The sequence below is a fragment of the Alnus glutinosa genome, chromosome 2 (assembly GCF_958979055.1).
Source record: "Alnus glutinosa chromosome 2, dhAlnGlut1.1, whole genome shotgun sequence".
Taxonomy (NCBI): Eukaryota; Viridiplantae; Streptophyta; class Magnoliopsida; order Fagales; family Betulaceae; genus Alnus; species Alnus glutinosa.
In genome coordinates, this window is record NC_084887.1 from 21,437,246 (window position 1) to 21,450,821 (window position 13,576).

The window sequence follows — 13,576 nt, forward strand, 5'->3', positions numbered from 1 at the left end:
AATTCAATAATTATGTCTTTAAGTAGTAAAATATCATTTATTTTTTACGGTGTTAATTTGTAGATAACTACCCGATTAACAAGAGGAATATTTAAAAAAAAAAAAGAAAAAACAAGAGGAATGACCCAATCCCCGCCACGCGTCGCACGCGCTTTCCTCTCAGTTTTTAAAACTCAAGAATGGGACCTACAAATTGTCAACGTTCCGAAATTGCGTACATACGACATACGGAAACGAGAAGTGAGAGGGCTGGCACGCGCGACGCGTATGGGAAGAGAACACGAAGAGAGCGAGTGGGGGATGCGAGCCGGTTTTTTCATTTCTTTTCATAAATTATCAAGTATTTTTGTTGGGTACGCGGTGAGTGACGGACAGACACGCCCACCAAAACAAACCCATCCCCCCTAAAGGAGGGGCTACTCGCTCGGCGTGCGTGACCCAAACCCTAAAACATTTCCCCATTTCAATTGAAACGCTCTCCCCCACACGCGCAAACCACCCCCACTCGCCCTGTTTCTCAGCTTTTCCTTCTCAGATGCTCTACACTTAAGGTCTCTCTCTCTCTCTCTCTCTCTCTCTCCCTCTCCCTCTCTGAAATTCAAACTTTTATTTAACTTTCGTGTTACTGCAAATTCGTTGAGTTTTGGTGATTATTATTATTTTTTTGATATGTTTGATCTGATATGCTATTGTTATCTGTGAACCCGATGGGAGAGAAGTGAAACCACTAGGGAGCTATTGAGCTGAGTTGGGGCCTTGGCCTATCAGTGCTTGTTGGCTGATTTTAAGGCTCTGTGTTTCTCAAATTTGGTAGAACAGAAAATGAGAAGGATAATTCTCTTCCCAATTCCTCTGCTTTCTTAGGTAGAAGGAGAGCTATAGATGTTAATTGGGTAGTTATTTCCTTGTTGATTATGGATACTATGAGATTGCAACAAGATGATGCTTAGGTAATTGTAACACTCCAGTTCCACATTGAGAGGATGATTAGCCCACATGGTGTGAGTTGATTATAGAGGAGTCAATGGGTGTTAAGTCTCACATTGGATCCTTATTAGGTGAGACTGTCCTTTATTAAATGATTCTAGAGAGCTATGAATGCAACTTAACTAGTCTTTTCTCGGATCGTTACAGTACTTTTAGCCTAGTTTTGTAGAATGAGCCGGTGTGCATGGTTGTTGTATTAATATGGTTCCATACAGTTTGATTTTCTGATACGATGTTTCAGAATATGCTCCCAATATCTGCACATATTAACCCATTCATATATGATTCTCAGCTTGACAATACAATATTTGATACCATGCAAAATATTGTTCCATCCAGCCAGTCTACGATTCTATTACCTATTAAATAAGAAATTAGATGTAGAATTCTTTGATAAAAGTGGAATTTCTGTATTGTTTTAGTTTGGCAACTTTTAAGATCATGTAATTTGAAAAAAAAAGAAAGAATTTGGGAGTGAAAGGGAAGATATAAATGTTCAGTTTTAATTAATTAGTCTTCTGTCAGATAATTGATATCTAAATCAGTGCACTAATACCGTGAAAGAGCATCATAGACCATGTGTTGAACTTATTTATCATATTATACATTATCAGCTGTGCAAATTTTCTTATAGTTAAGCTTTGTGATTTTTTTTTTTATCAATGCATTTCAACCGGAAAGGAATGACAGAAGTTTTGAGGACCGGGAGAGGACATTGGAAGAGATTAGGTCTTTATTTTTCTATACTTTGTATCTTTTGACATCTACTTTTGTTTATTCTTTGGTAATTAGTTATCATGATTTCCTTGTTATTTTTTCTCCTTCTAGTTAGGTTTTTTCTCTTGTATACTTTTTGCGTACCTAGGGGCGCCTTACACTTTTAATGATATTTTGATTACTTGTTAATAAAAGGGCAATATCAAGTTGTTAAAGATTTTTGAATTTCTAAGGATATTTTTGCCAAACTTAAAAAATTGCAGTGTCTGAATGGTGATCAGAGAGTAAAATTCTTGTTGATGTTTTGAAGCCTAGTTTATCTTGGTTGAAATTAATATATATTTTTTGTTGTTGATATTATAGCTATATATCCCAAATTTTATGGGTTGCCGATTAAAACAAAACTTTATAGCAGGAATTTAATTATATATGTTTCAAATTGAGAGTGATTTTAAAAGATCATGGTTATGTAGTCTGGTGGAGAAAAATTGCCCACACATTGGTTAAAGGACGCCTTTAAATACGTTTTCCCAGTGCTTTGTTCTCTTCTTGGGCCTAAATAACAATTGTAGTGGCCTTAGGGTTTGCATCTTATCCTTTGGGCTTACTAGTCATGGTTTTTTCCAACTAGGTGATGAGGGAAAAATCAAGGGTTTGATTAGCATTTGGTGTTTGTCTATCTTGGGCTGTGGGACTTCCTCTCTGCCGATGAAGTACCTTGGTATGCCGCTTGGGGCGTGTTACAAAGCTACGTCTATCTGGATGATATCGTGGTTAGGATGGAGCATCGCTTGGCTAGTTGGAAAATGTTGTATTTGTCCAAGGGTGGCAGGGTTAGCCTCATCAAGAGTACCATTTCCAATCTCTCTACGTACTTCTTGTCTCTCTTTCCCATTCCTGTTCGTGTGGTCAATCGCGTTGATAAGCTCCAAAGAGAACTTTTATGGGGTGGGATAGGTGATGAATTTAAATATCACTTGGTTAGAAGGGACAAGGTTTGCTGGGGATCAGAAATTTGAGGGTTGGGGATCAGAAATTTGAGGGCTTTCAATCGCGTCCTACTAGGCAAATGGCTATGGCGCTTTGGATATGAGAGAGATGCGTGGTGGAGAGTAGTGGTGGATTCTTAATACGACAGCCTATGGGGCGGGTGGCGTTCTCTTGAGTCGACAGGTGCCTTTGGGGTGGGGGTGTGGAAAAACATCAGAAAAGGTTGGGATTCTTTCTCTCGTTTCACTAGATTTGTCGTGGGGAATGGTTCCAAGATCAGCTTTTGACATGATTTGTGGTGTGGGGAGATCGCTCTCAAAGTAGCTTTTACAGCTTTTTTTGGTATTACCCGTGTAAAGGATGCTGCTGTCGCGGATAATTTGGAGCATTTGGGCGACTCAAACCAGTGGAACGTCAGCTTCACTAGAGAGGCCCACGATTGGGAGGTGGATGTCTTTGTTTCTTTCTTCCAAGTGTTGCACTCAGTCAAAGTGTGCAAAGACAGTGAAGACAAGTTGTGGTGGGTTTCCTTCAAAAAAGGAGTGTTCAAAGTCAAGTCATTCTTTTGCTCCTTAGCTAGCTCCGGTTGTAGCCCCTTTCCCTGGAAAAATGTTTGGCACACTCAAGCTCCCTCAAGGGCTGCCTTCTTTGTGTGGACTGTGGCTCTTGGTAAGATTCTCACCCTGGACAACCTTAGGAAACCGCATGTTATCGTGATAAACAGATGCTTTATGTGTAAGAAGACTGAGGAGTTTGTGGGTCATCTCTTTCTCCACCGTGATTTGGCTTCTATTTTGTGGAGTTCTCTCTTCAGTCGTTTCGGGATGTCTTGGGTTATGACGCCTATTTGCCTCTTTTGGTGCTTATGGAGGGATAGAAACAGTAAGAGCTTTGAGGACTTGGAAAGTACCTTGGAAGAGATTCTCTTCTCGTTTTACCATTCATTGTATTTTTGGACTACGGCTTATGTTCACCTTTTGTCCATTTATTTTCCTGTCTTTCTCATTCGTTTTTCTCTTTCTAACTAGGTGTTTTCCTTGTATATTCCCAGTGTACTAAGAGGCATCTTACGCTTTTTTAATAAGATTGGCTTCTTACTTATTAAAAAAAATAAAAAATAATTTCAGTGGATGACTCTAATCTGCATTTCGGTTTTAATAGCCCAGAAACCATGAAATTTTCTTTCTCTTTCTTTCATGCCCCTATCAAATTTATAGACCAGGTTTCTAAAAAAGCTAGAACGAACTAGTATGAAGCATAGTAAGCAGAGGTGATTGCCTAGTTACGTGGGTACATTGGCAATGCTCTTGAAGAATCTAGGGATCATAACATTAGATGATTATATGCTTAGGCCATTGTTAAGATTCTTTAATTGCTATCGATAATCTATGATAAGAATCTGGTATTTAGTTTCAAGGTTTAGAGCCTTATCTTAAAAAACCATTAGAGTTCTCTTTTTTTATTTTACAAGTTGCAACTTTTCATTTGAATCTTGATTTCAGTTGATGATATGTATCTGGAATTCTATTTACAATTTGAATATAACAGTTTTTTTTTTTTTTTTAAAAAAAAAAAAAAATTTAAAGAAAGTGAGGTAGCAATTAAATGGTGCATGGTAGATTTGTCTTTGTTTCTTACCAACTTTTTTTTTTTGGAGGGGGGAATTATGGCCAAGTCAAAATAGGGGATCTTTGTGTTGTCATGTTCGTAAGCTATTCTGATTAGGAAGAATATGGAAATGATTTATCTTCAAATTTAAAGTTCCATATGACAATCAGGACTAATAGAGCTACCAAAAAATCAGAAAATTTACAATTTATTTTTATTAACTTATTTTTGTTATGATATAGCTTTTTGGTTGTTCCTCCAAATTTGATGCCATCACTTGATCTTACATAAGCAATTTTTTTTGCTTTTTCTATCAGCAATATATATCGACTAATATGAAACTTATAAAAAAAATTGTGTCAATTATATGCCTGATTACTCTTCAGGAATTGTGTGAATATAAATGTGTTGATGTAGCACTGATATGCTGTCTGAGAAACCAAGATGAAGAGACTGTTAGACCATGTAAATTAAAAGCTGGCTTTTCTGAAATGGTCTACACAATAACTCCACGAGGCTATTTGTAGTTCAAGTAGTGATAATATTCATATTTTGAAACATTCCATGGGTGATCTTCCATAAGTTCCTGGATTGACTTGACTTCCTTAAGTATCACTCTAGTTCTCAAGTGGATCACATAATTCCAATAATGTGTGTGTGTGTGTGTGTGTGTCTTTCTTTTTGCAAAAGGCAGGGCAATGAAGACCCATGCTTCTTTAAGAAATGAATCATCATTTTCAACTCTACTATTTTGCAACCAATTGTTGAGGAAATCCTTAAACCTTAGAGGCCTGGAGGATTCCCTTTCCAGGCTACATAGGTTCAGGTTGTTGTTTGGGCATGGAGAATATGGGTACATCTTATATTTTCATTAATTTTTTCTCCTCTTTGTGTGTGCGTCACATCCCGGTGAAATGCAAGTGCAGTAAGTGTATAACTCATCTCTTTATCCACTTATACAAGCAACACCATCTTTGCAACTAACTCATCTCTTTATCCACTTCTTGTGAAAATATTGCCATATAAACATTTGATGTAATGATGACAAATTGCCATCATTAATTAGGAAACTTTGGTGCGATGTTTTTTTTCAATAAGTAATAATCTATTCTTATTAAAAGCGTAAGGCGCTTCTAAGTATACTGGAAATATACAAAATGAAGCACTTAACTAAAAAGAGAAAAACGAACAAGAAAATTGCCAAAACTAAGTGACAATGGGGATACAAAAGCGACCGTCCAAATATATAAAGTATGAAAAAACAAAGCTAAAACATCCTCTAAGGACTTCTCCAAGTCCTCAAAACACCTATTATTTATTTCCTTTCAAACACACAAGAAAGGCAAGTCGGCACCATCTTCCAAATCGCAGCACTCTTTGGCCTCCTAAATGTCCACCAACAAGCAAACAAGTCGATGATACTCCTAGGCATAACCCAAGACATACCAAAGCGAGTAAAGAGAGCATTCCACACAGCAAGAAGAAAGTGATCCACTGACTCCCCATTTCTCTTTCACATGCATCATCTATCCACCATAATAACATGCCTCTTCTTGAGATTATCCAAAGTAAGGATCTTGCATAGGGCCGCCGACCGTGCACAAAAAGCCACTCTAATAGGAGCCTGAGTCCGCTACACACTCTTCTAAGGGAACCGACTACCTTCAGAGCAAGCCAATGAGCTAAAGAAGGACTTGACCTTGAACAAGCCTTTTTTGGAAGAGACCGACCAAAGCCTATCTTCACTATCTCTTCTCACAATTACTGAGTGCAGCACCTAGAAAAGAGAAGCAAAAATATTTACTTCCCAATCATGTGCCACTCTAGAAAAGCTCACGTTCCACTAATTGAAATCGCCCAAAAGCTCCAAATTATCTTCAACAGAGGCATCCTTCGCACGAGTAATACCAAATAAAACAGGAAAAGCTTCCTTAAGAACCGTATATCTGCACCATAGATCATGCCAAAATTTGGTCCTAGTCCCATACCCTACCTCAAACCTAGAAAAGCCTGAGAATGTCTGCCACCCTTTCCTAATATTCTTCCACAACCACACTCCAAAGGCACCAACAGGCTCAAGGGAGCATCACCCTCCCCATAAACCGCCAAACTTAGAGTCCACCAAAACTCTCCACCAAACTTCCCTCTTAATCCCATAACGACACAACCATTTACCTAACAAAGCCCGGTTGAACATTACCAAATTAATGATACCCAACCCTCCCTCTGAAATTGGGGTACAAACCTTAGACCAACTCACCAAGTGATATTTGAACTATTCACCAATCCTATCCCATAAAAAATCTCGTTGTAGCTTCTTAATGCAAACAACACTTGTCGGGAGAGGGAATAGAGACAAATAATGCGTTGGTAGATTGGCGAGAGTACTCTTGATAAGGGTGACTCTAACGTCCTTGGAAAGGTATAACCTTTTCCAGCTGGCCAATTGACGTTCAATCTTCTCGATAACACCGTCCCATATATGAATAGACTTATAGGAAGCCCCCAACGGAAGACCTAGATACTTCACCGGCAGAGTGGCAACCCCACACCTTAAGATTCCGGCTAAACTTTCCACTCGATCTACATCCCCCACAGGAAGTAAATCTGACTTAGCCAAATAACCTTCAACATGGATGTTTTGGATGGTTTATCTGCATATGTAGCATTTTCTTTGTTATTCTCAACATCCATCAAGTTTACAAAGATTAGAATTGAGATACGTCTATGGATGATTTTGAATGATTATATAGGCTGTGCAACTTTATATTTTTATTGGTCAGTGGATAACATGAGGACCGTTATCTAAAATGAGTGCTAAATTTTAGTGTATAAGACATGTAACAACTACCAAAGTTTGAAACACCTAGTAAAGATTATGGATATAACAAAAAGCTATAAAATTACTTACTAAAAAGTAACTACCAAATTTTGCTGTGTCCAGAAATTGATTAGCAGATAATGCAGTTTAAAGTCATATTGATTTGGACTTGTTAAAATGTTAAGTCAAATACACATGAATTTGAGCATAGGGACTGCGAGTTTGGTACAAGTAGTATTCATGCAAATTTCTCATGCTCTTAAGGTGCAAAGAATAAAGCTCTATGGAGAATCATAGAAAAAGAGTGAATTAGACACCAAAAGATGTAGGGTGGAGTTTGTTGTTCAATTCTTACTATTGACAGAAGGAAAAAGTAAAAAGGTTTTCTGGTGTGAACTGTGATTTGTGAAGCACCCCAAATGTATCTGAGATCCAGGGTTGGATTGGTTGTCCTTTGTCTCTCAGCTGCCAGAGGGAGATTATTGATCACCTGTATATATTTCATAGCATTGGCGTTACATGGATTTATTATAGATACATATTGGCATTCAGGAGACTCCATCTTTATCATACTTTGTGTCATATCTTTTTTGCATTGACAGTCCCAAGCCCGAATAAAGGAGGGTCGGGGTGGGTTGACAGCCAGCTTAAAACGTTTTTCACATCTTAGGAACATAGATTCTATTGATATGAACATATTGGCTTTTGGGCTGATGCAAATACTCATGTACTCTAATACTGGTTGTGAGCTATCTGTTGTCTTTGGAAAAACATTGGAATGATTAGGTTGCTGTAGATTGTTTGGGCATTACTTTTTTATGTAAGAAGATCAAATTCCACTGAAATTAATTACTATTTAGTATTGGACATTCCATTTCTTTGTTATGGGTGAAATCTATTGTGGTAACAGTTTGGTTAGAAGTATTTCTTGTTGGCTTGGTGATAGCCACCTAATCTTTACAACCAAATTTGGAAAATGTATCTTTTCTAAAGATGTACAGGATTTTTACTGGAACCCGGTGGCTCTCCTTGGTTAAAATAAATATCAAAGCAATTATTTTTAAAATTTTGGAATGTTTGTGCCTTGCAGAAATGAAAGAAAAATTGTGTGCAGATGAAGTTTTGTGCCATTTTAAAGGCAGTTGTTTGAAGGTTATACAACCCACCTTGAGAATGCCAATGTGGATGTTAAGACTGAAAAGGGATTTTCTTTTATGGTTCTGACAACAAATTCAAAAGCATCAAAGTTATTTCTAGAAAAGATTTATCTAAGCTAAATCTTGTTGTACTGGAGATAAAGTCATTGTTCTCCTAATTTAGTTTAAATAATTTCCTGCTGCAGAATGGAGACGTGTACTCCTTGACAGTGATATCAAAGTTCTGCTAAACAAACAAACCCTGAGGTATGGACAAAGTTTTGAAGCACAAAGCAGGTCTCAGAATGTGAAAAGGAGCAAGACGGGGCAACCCGTGCAACATTCAAGGTTTTAGAGTGTTGGTAGGGCCCTCAAATGTTTTCTATATATTATTCTGATGCATATGTATGTATGCCCTTCACATGTATATCTACAGTCTGCATTTTCATGAACTGAAAAAATAAAAGGAGTAAAATAGGAAGAATATTAATTCATATGAAGAATGGAGTCTTCATCTGGAATGGAAAATCTATGCAAAAGAATAGTTGTTTGTTATTTTATTTAGAATCAATGGTTGTGATTTTCCATTTTCTTCCAGTTGTGAGTTACTTTAAATAACACAACGATATATATCCATGATTAGCTCTGCTTGTCTATTGGCAGTTGGCTCAGAAAGAATTCTACCCTGTTACGAGAAAGTCTTGAGTGAACAAACCTAGTAGGGAAAAACTTTGAATCATGGTCCTGAATCTGCAATCACCTCGTGTATGCGACTGTTATTACCAAAGACTTAAAAAGTTGGATAATATCAATGCATATTGTTTATCACAGCTCAGTGAGAAGTTATAGGTCCCTGGTGCTCTTAATGGAAGTTAACTGCTGTTATTGTTGTGAAATAATGTGTTAAGAGTGTGATACACTTTGCCAGAACATGCTAGGTACTTTTGGTATATTTTATTAACTATGGTCCCTAAGTAGTTCACACACTTCTTTTTCTATCCTTTTCTTTGTTTTGAAGCCTATCTTACTTTAAATAACATGGGTTTGAAATTTTATACATGAATCAAGAAGAGTAGATATTTTTTTGAGTATCTGTTATAACTATAATCATTGCTAATTGTGATTTTAGGTTGTAGTTTTAAAGTGGTTTGACACAAACATGTTGTCTTTTTCCCTTTCCAGGTATCCTTGGATAATTGTTTTCCAAACGTGATTTATTCTCATCATGAATATAGATCTTAGGCTACCTTCAGGAGAGCATGATAAGGAAGATGAAGAACCAAATACAATTGATAACATCTTGGATGGTGATGAGAAACTGCATAATGGAGATATAGAGGGTGAAAATATGGTTGATGTTGGAGTTGAGGTACACGTTGAAGATGGTGGAGATTTGAATTCTCCGTTGGTGGACATGGTAGTGTTTAAGGAGGATATGAATCTTGAGCCACTTTCTGGTATGGAATTTGAATCTCACGGAGAAGCATATTCATTTTATCAAGAATATGCTCGGTCTATGGGATTCAACACTGCAATACAAAATAGCCGCCGTTCGAAGACTTCTAGGGAATTTATTGATGCCAAATTTGCTTGTTCTCGATATGGGACCAAGCGAGAGTATGACAAATCCTTCAATCGACCACGCGCCAGACAGAACAAGCAAGATTGCGAAAATGCAACCGGGCGACGGTCATGTGCAAAGACAGACTGCAAAGCAAGCATGCATGTGAAGAGAAGGCCAGATGGAAAATGGGTTATACATAGTTTTGTGAAGGAGCATAACCATGAGCTATTACCAGCCCAGGCTGTAAGTGAACAAACAAGAAAAATGTATGCTGCAATGGCTAGACAATTTGCTGAATACAAAAATGTGGTTGGTCTCAAGAATGACCCCAAAAATCCATTTGATAAAGGTCGGAATTTGGCATTAGAGGCAGGAGATGCTAAGATTTTGCTCGAGTTTTTTACGCAGATGCAAAATATGAATTCTAACTTCTTTTATGCAATAGATCTGGGAGAAGATCAACGGCTGAAAAATTTGTTCTGGGTTGATGCCAAAAGTAGGCATGACTATGACACTTTCAGTGATGTAGTGTCATTTGATACTACTTATGTTAGAAACAAATATAAGATGCCTCTTGCTCTATTTGTTGGAGTGAATCAACACTATCAATTCATTTTGCTTGGATGTGCTTTGATATCAGATGAAAGCACAATGACATTTTCTTGGCTAATGCGGATGTGGCTGAAAGCAATGGGTGGGCAAGCTCCAAAAGCAATAATCACTGACCATGACAAATCCTTGAAATCAGCTGTTTCGGAGGTCTTTCCAGATGCTCGCCATACCTTTTGTTTGTGGCATATATTGGGGAAGGTTTCTGAAAATCTTGGCCATGTAATCAAACAGCATGAAAATTTTATGCCAAAATTTGAAAAATGCATCTACAAGTCATGGACAAATGAAGAGTTTGAAAAAAGGTGGTGGAAAATTCTTGATAGATTTGAGCTCAAAGAGGATGAATGGATGCAGTCAGTATATGAAGATCGTAAACTATGGGTGCCGACATACATGAAGGATGTTTGTTTGGCTGGGATGTCTACAACTCAGCGATCAGAGAGTGTAAATTCCTATTTTGATAAGTATGTGCATAAGAAGACAGCTGTACAGGAATTTGTGAAACAGTATGAATCAATTCTACAGGATCGGTATGAAGAGGAAGCTAAAGCAGATTCTGATACATGGAACAAACAGCCTGCATTAAAATCCCCTTCCCCTTTAGAGAAGAGTGTTGCAGGGGTGTACACACATGCAGTGTTCAAGAAATTTCAGGTTGAGCTGCTAGGTGTAGTTGCTTGTCATCCTAAAATAGAAATACAAGAAGAGACAAGCTTTACTTACCGAGTTCAAGAATTTGAAAGGAGCCAAGACTTCATTGTTATATGGAACAAAATGAAATCAGAAATTTCTTGTATATGCCGGTTATATGAATACAAAGGTTATCTTTGCAGACATGCAATGATTGTTCTTCAACTCTGTGGCCTTCCTGCCATCCCATCTCAATATGTTTTGAAACGGTGGATGAAAGATGCTAAGAGCAGGGATTTCTTGGGAGAAGAATCGGAACTGGTGCAATCTAGGGTGCAACGATACAACGATTTATGTCAAAGGGCGGCAAAACTGAGTGAAGAGGGATCTCTTTCTCAGGAGAGTTACAGTTTTGCAATACGTGCACTGGATGAAGCTTTTGGAAGCTGTGTGAGTATGAATACTTCTGGCAAGAGCCTTATAGAAGCTGGCACGTCAGACACTCATGGTCTACTCTGCATTGAAGAAGATAACCAAAGTAGAAGCACAGGGAAGACAAATAAAAAAAAGAATCCGACCAAGAAAAGAAAGGTTGTTGTTGACAGCAACTGCTTGCATATGTTCTTGTTCAATTTATATTTGTTAAATATGACCTCCTATTATTTGTAGGTGAACTCTGAATCAGATGTTATTACTGTCGGGGCACAAGACAGCTTGCAGCAAATGGTTTGTCCCTTCTTTTTGATTGTTAGCTTGTTAAGAAGTCTTTATTATATTAGATTATGTAAATACATTGTATCATACTGGAAATTATGATTTTGTTCGTATGTGGTTTGTGTTGTGCTCTGTAGAACTAGCACAGAAATGTCCTGATGCTACTCAGTGGATTATTATGCTAGAGAATGAAGTTGGGAAAAAAAAAAAAAAAAAGAAACTAAAATTGATGAATTTTATCTGTAGGACAAATTAAGCTCAAGAGCAGTAACCCTTGACAGCTACTATGGCACACAACAGAGCATGCAAGGAATGGTACGATCCATTTTAGTTCCATCATGTATCATACAGTTATGTACATTCTCTTCTACTTTTTTATATTCAATAGTTTTGATTTATACCTTTTTTTGGCAGGTACAACTGAACTTAATGGCACCAACACGGGATAATTACTATGGGAATCAACAGACCATTCAGGGGCTGGTACATCATATATTATTACCACAATTAATTAAATAGTGATAGTGCACCACAGATGATGTGAATTTGAAAATTTGGGTTTAATATTTGTAGGGACAATTAAACTCAATAGCACCAAGCCATGATGGTTATTACAGTGCTCCTCCGCAAAGCATGCATGGGCTGGTATAGCACCCTATGATGCTAGCCGTAATTCTCTGTTTATTACCTTGTTCAAAATGTGTCGTTTTACGAATTAGGGTTTTATGTTTGCAGGGACAGATGGATTTCTTCCGAACACCAACTGGTTTCACTTACATCCGAGTAAGTTTGTTTATTCTAACAAGTCTTCTTGATCATGCCCTTCATTTCTACTACAGGACTTGCAATGAGTTTTTCTTCCTCATGGCAGGATGATCCTAATGTAAGAGCTGCACAGTTGCATGATGATGCATCAAGACATGCATGAGAAGCACCTTTCTCGTTATGAAGGTAGTTCTCTGAACCCTAAACACTAAACCCAAATCGTCTCTTGATTCTTATAACTTTTTGAGGTATAAATAGGATGGTTCCCTTTATTGTAGGGCCAGGCAGAAACAATGTATTGAAGGTAGTGTCTCTTGAAGAATGAAATGTATCATGCCTTGTCGATGGAAGGATTAGGGCAGAGGAATGCTTCCTGTGTTATGTAAAATAAGATAAGATGGAGTAGGCTGTTATTTATCTTCACCATCTCTTTTTTAATAGAATTTCCCTCAGAGTTGGAACAGATTTGAGGTAGGATTGTATCTCTTGTAAAGGTTGTTGTATTATTGTATCTCAAGATCGTCAAATCTAGATAGGGAGGAGTTGAAATCAGTAAAACCTACTCCAAGTTCGTCACCGCTGGCTAATATGCCGTCTATGTAATCTGTAGTCCACAAATGCTAACAGGAGCAAGAATGTCGAAATTAGTTCACTTTGATGTACCATTTCTCTTTATATATGCCTTTCTTTTTCTGCCTTAACCCATTTACCTTTTCCCTTGTAATATCACTATTATCATTTCCTTTTGGTGAAGGGCCGGTCTGAGAGAATTGTATAGAAGAGCACCACCCCTCTCTTACTCTTTTTCTATAGTTACGCAACTGACGATGCCACCGATCTGCTCGGCGAGGGGGACTTGGACTTGATTTCGATGCTCGACGGGTTGTTGATTTTGCACCCGGTGGTGGATTCGAGCTTGTCGCATAAGAACACCTTGCCCATAGCAATTCCAAACAAGCACTTTAAATGTCATTTTTTTAATCGATCATTTCCTACTTCCAAGAGTATTCTTTGGATTTGTTATATCAAACA

The 13,576-nt window shown here is 37.7% G+C and overlaps 1 protein-coding gene across 2 annotated transcripts; it reads left to right on the forward strand.

Moving 5' to 3' along the window:
• The first annotated feature begins 379 nt into the window (after positions 1–379).
• On the forward strand, positions 380–13,209 carry LOC133861670 (protein FAR-RED ELONGATED HYPOCOTYL 3). Of its 2 annotated transcripts, none has more exons than XM_062297455.1 (10): positions 380–551; positions 8,466–8,621; positions 9,442–11,656; positions 11,735–11,791; positions 12,026–12,094; positions 12,194–12,262; positions 12,353–12,424; positions 12,515–12,562; positions 12,651–12,730; positions 12,823–13,209. In XM_062297455.1, the coding sequence occupies exons 3-9, from the start codon at positions 9,485–9,487 to the stop codon at positions 12,705–12,707; spliced, it is 2,544 nt and encodes an 847-aa protein (XP_062153439.1). In that variant the 5' UTR covers positions 380–551; positions 8,466–8,621; positions 9,442–9,484; the 3' UTR covers positions 12,708–12,730; positions 12,823–13,209. The 2 variants fall into 2 exon arrangements, with proteins under 2 accessions (XP_062153439.1, XP_062153440.1); XM_062297456.1 differs by lacking the exon at positions 380–551 and adding an exon at positions 1,398–1,716.
• The last annotated feature ends 367 nt before the right edge of the window (positions 13,210–13,576 follow it).

Coding starts and splice junctions, on each gene's coding strand:
- LOC133861670 (XM_062297455.1), top strand. CDS start 9,485: ATGAATATAGATCTTAGGCTACCTTCAGGAGAGCATGATAAGGAAGAT. Junction 11,657..11,734: donor ATCCGACCAAGAAAAGAAAG/GTTGTTGTTGAC, acceptor TATTATTTGTAG/GTGAACTCTGAATCAGATGT. Junction 12,263..12,352: donor AACAGACCATTCAGGGGCTG/GTACATCATATA, acceptor TAATATTTGTAG/GGACAATTAAACTCAATAGC.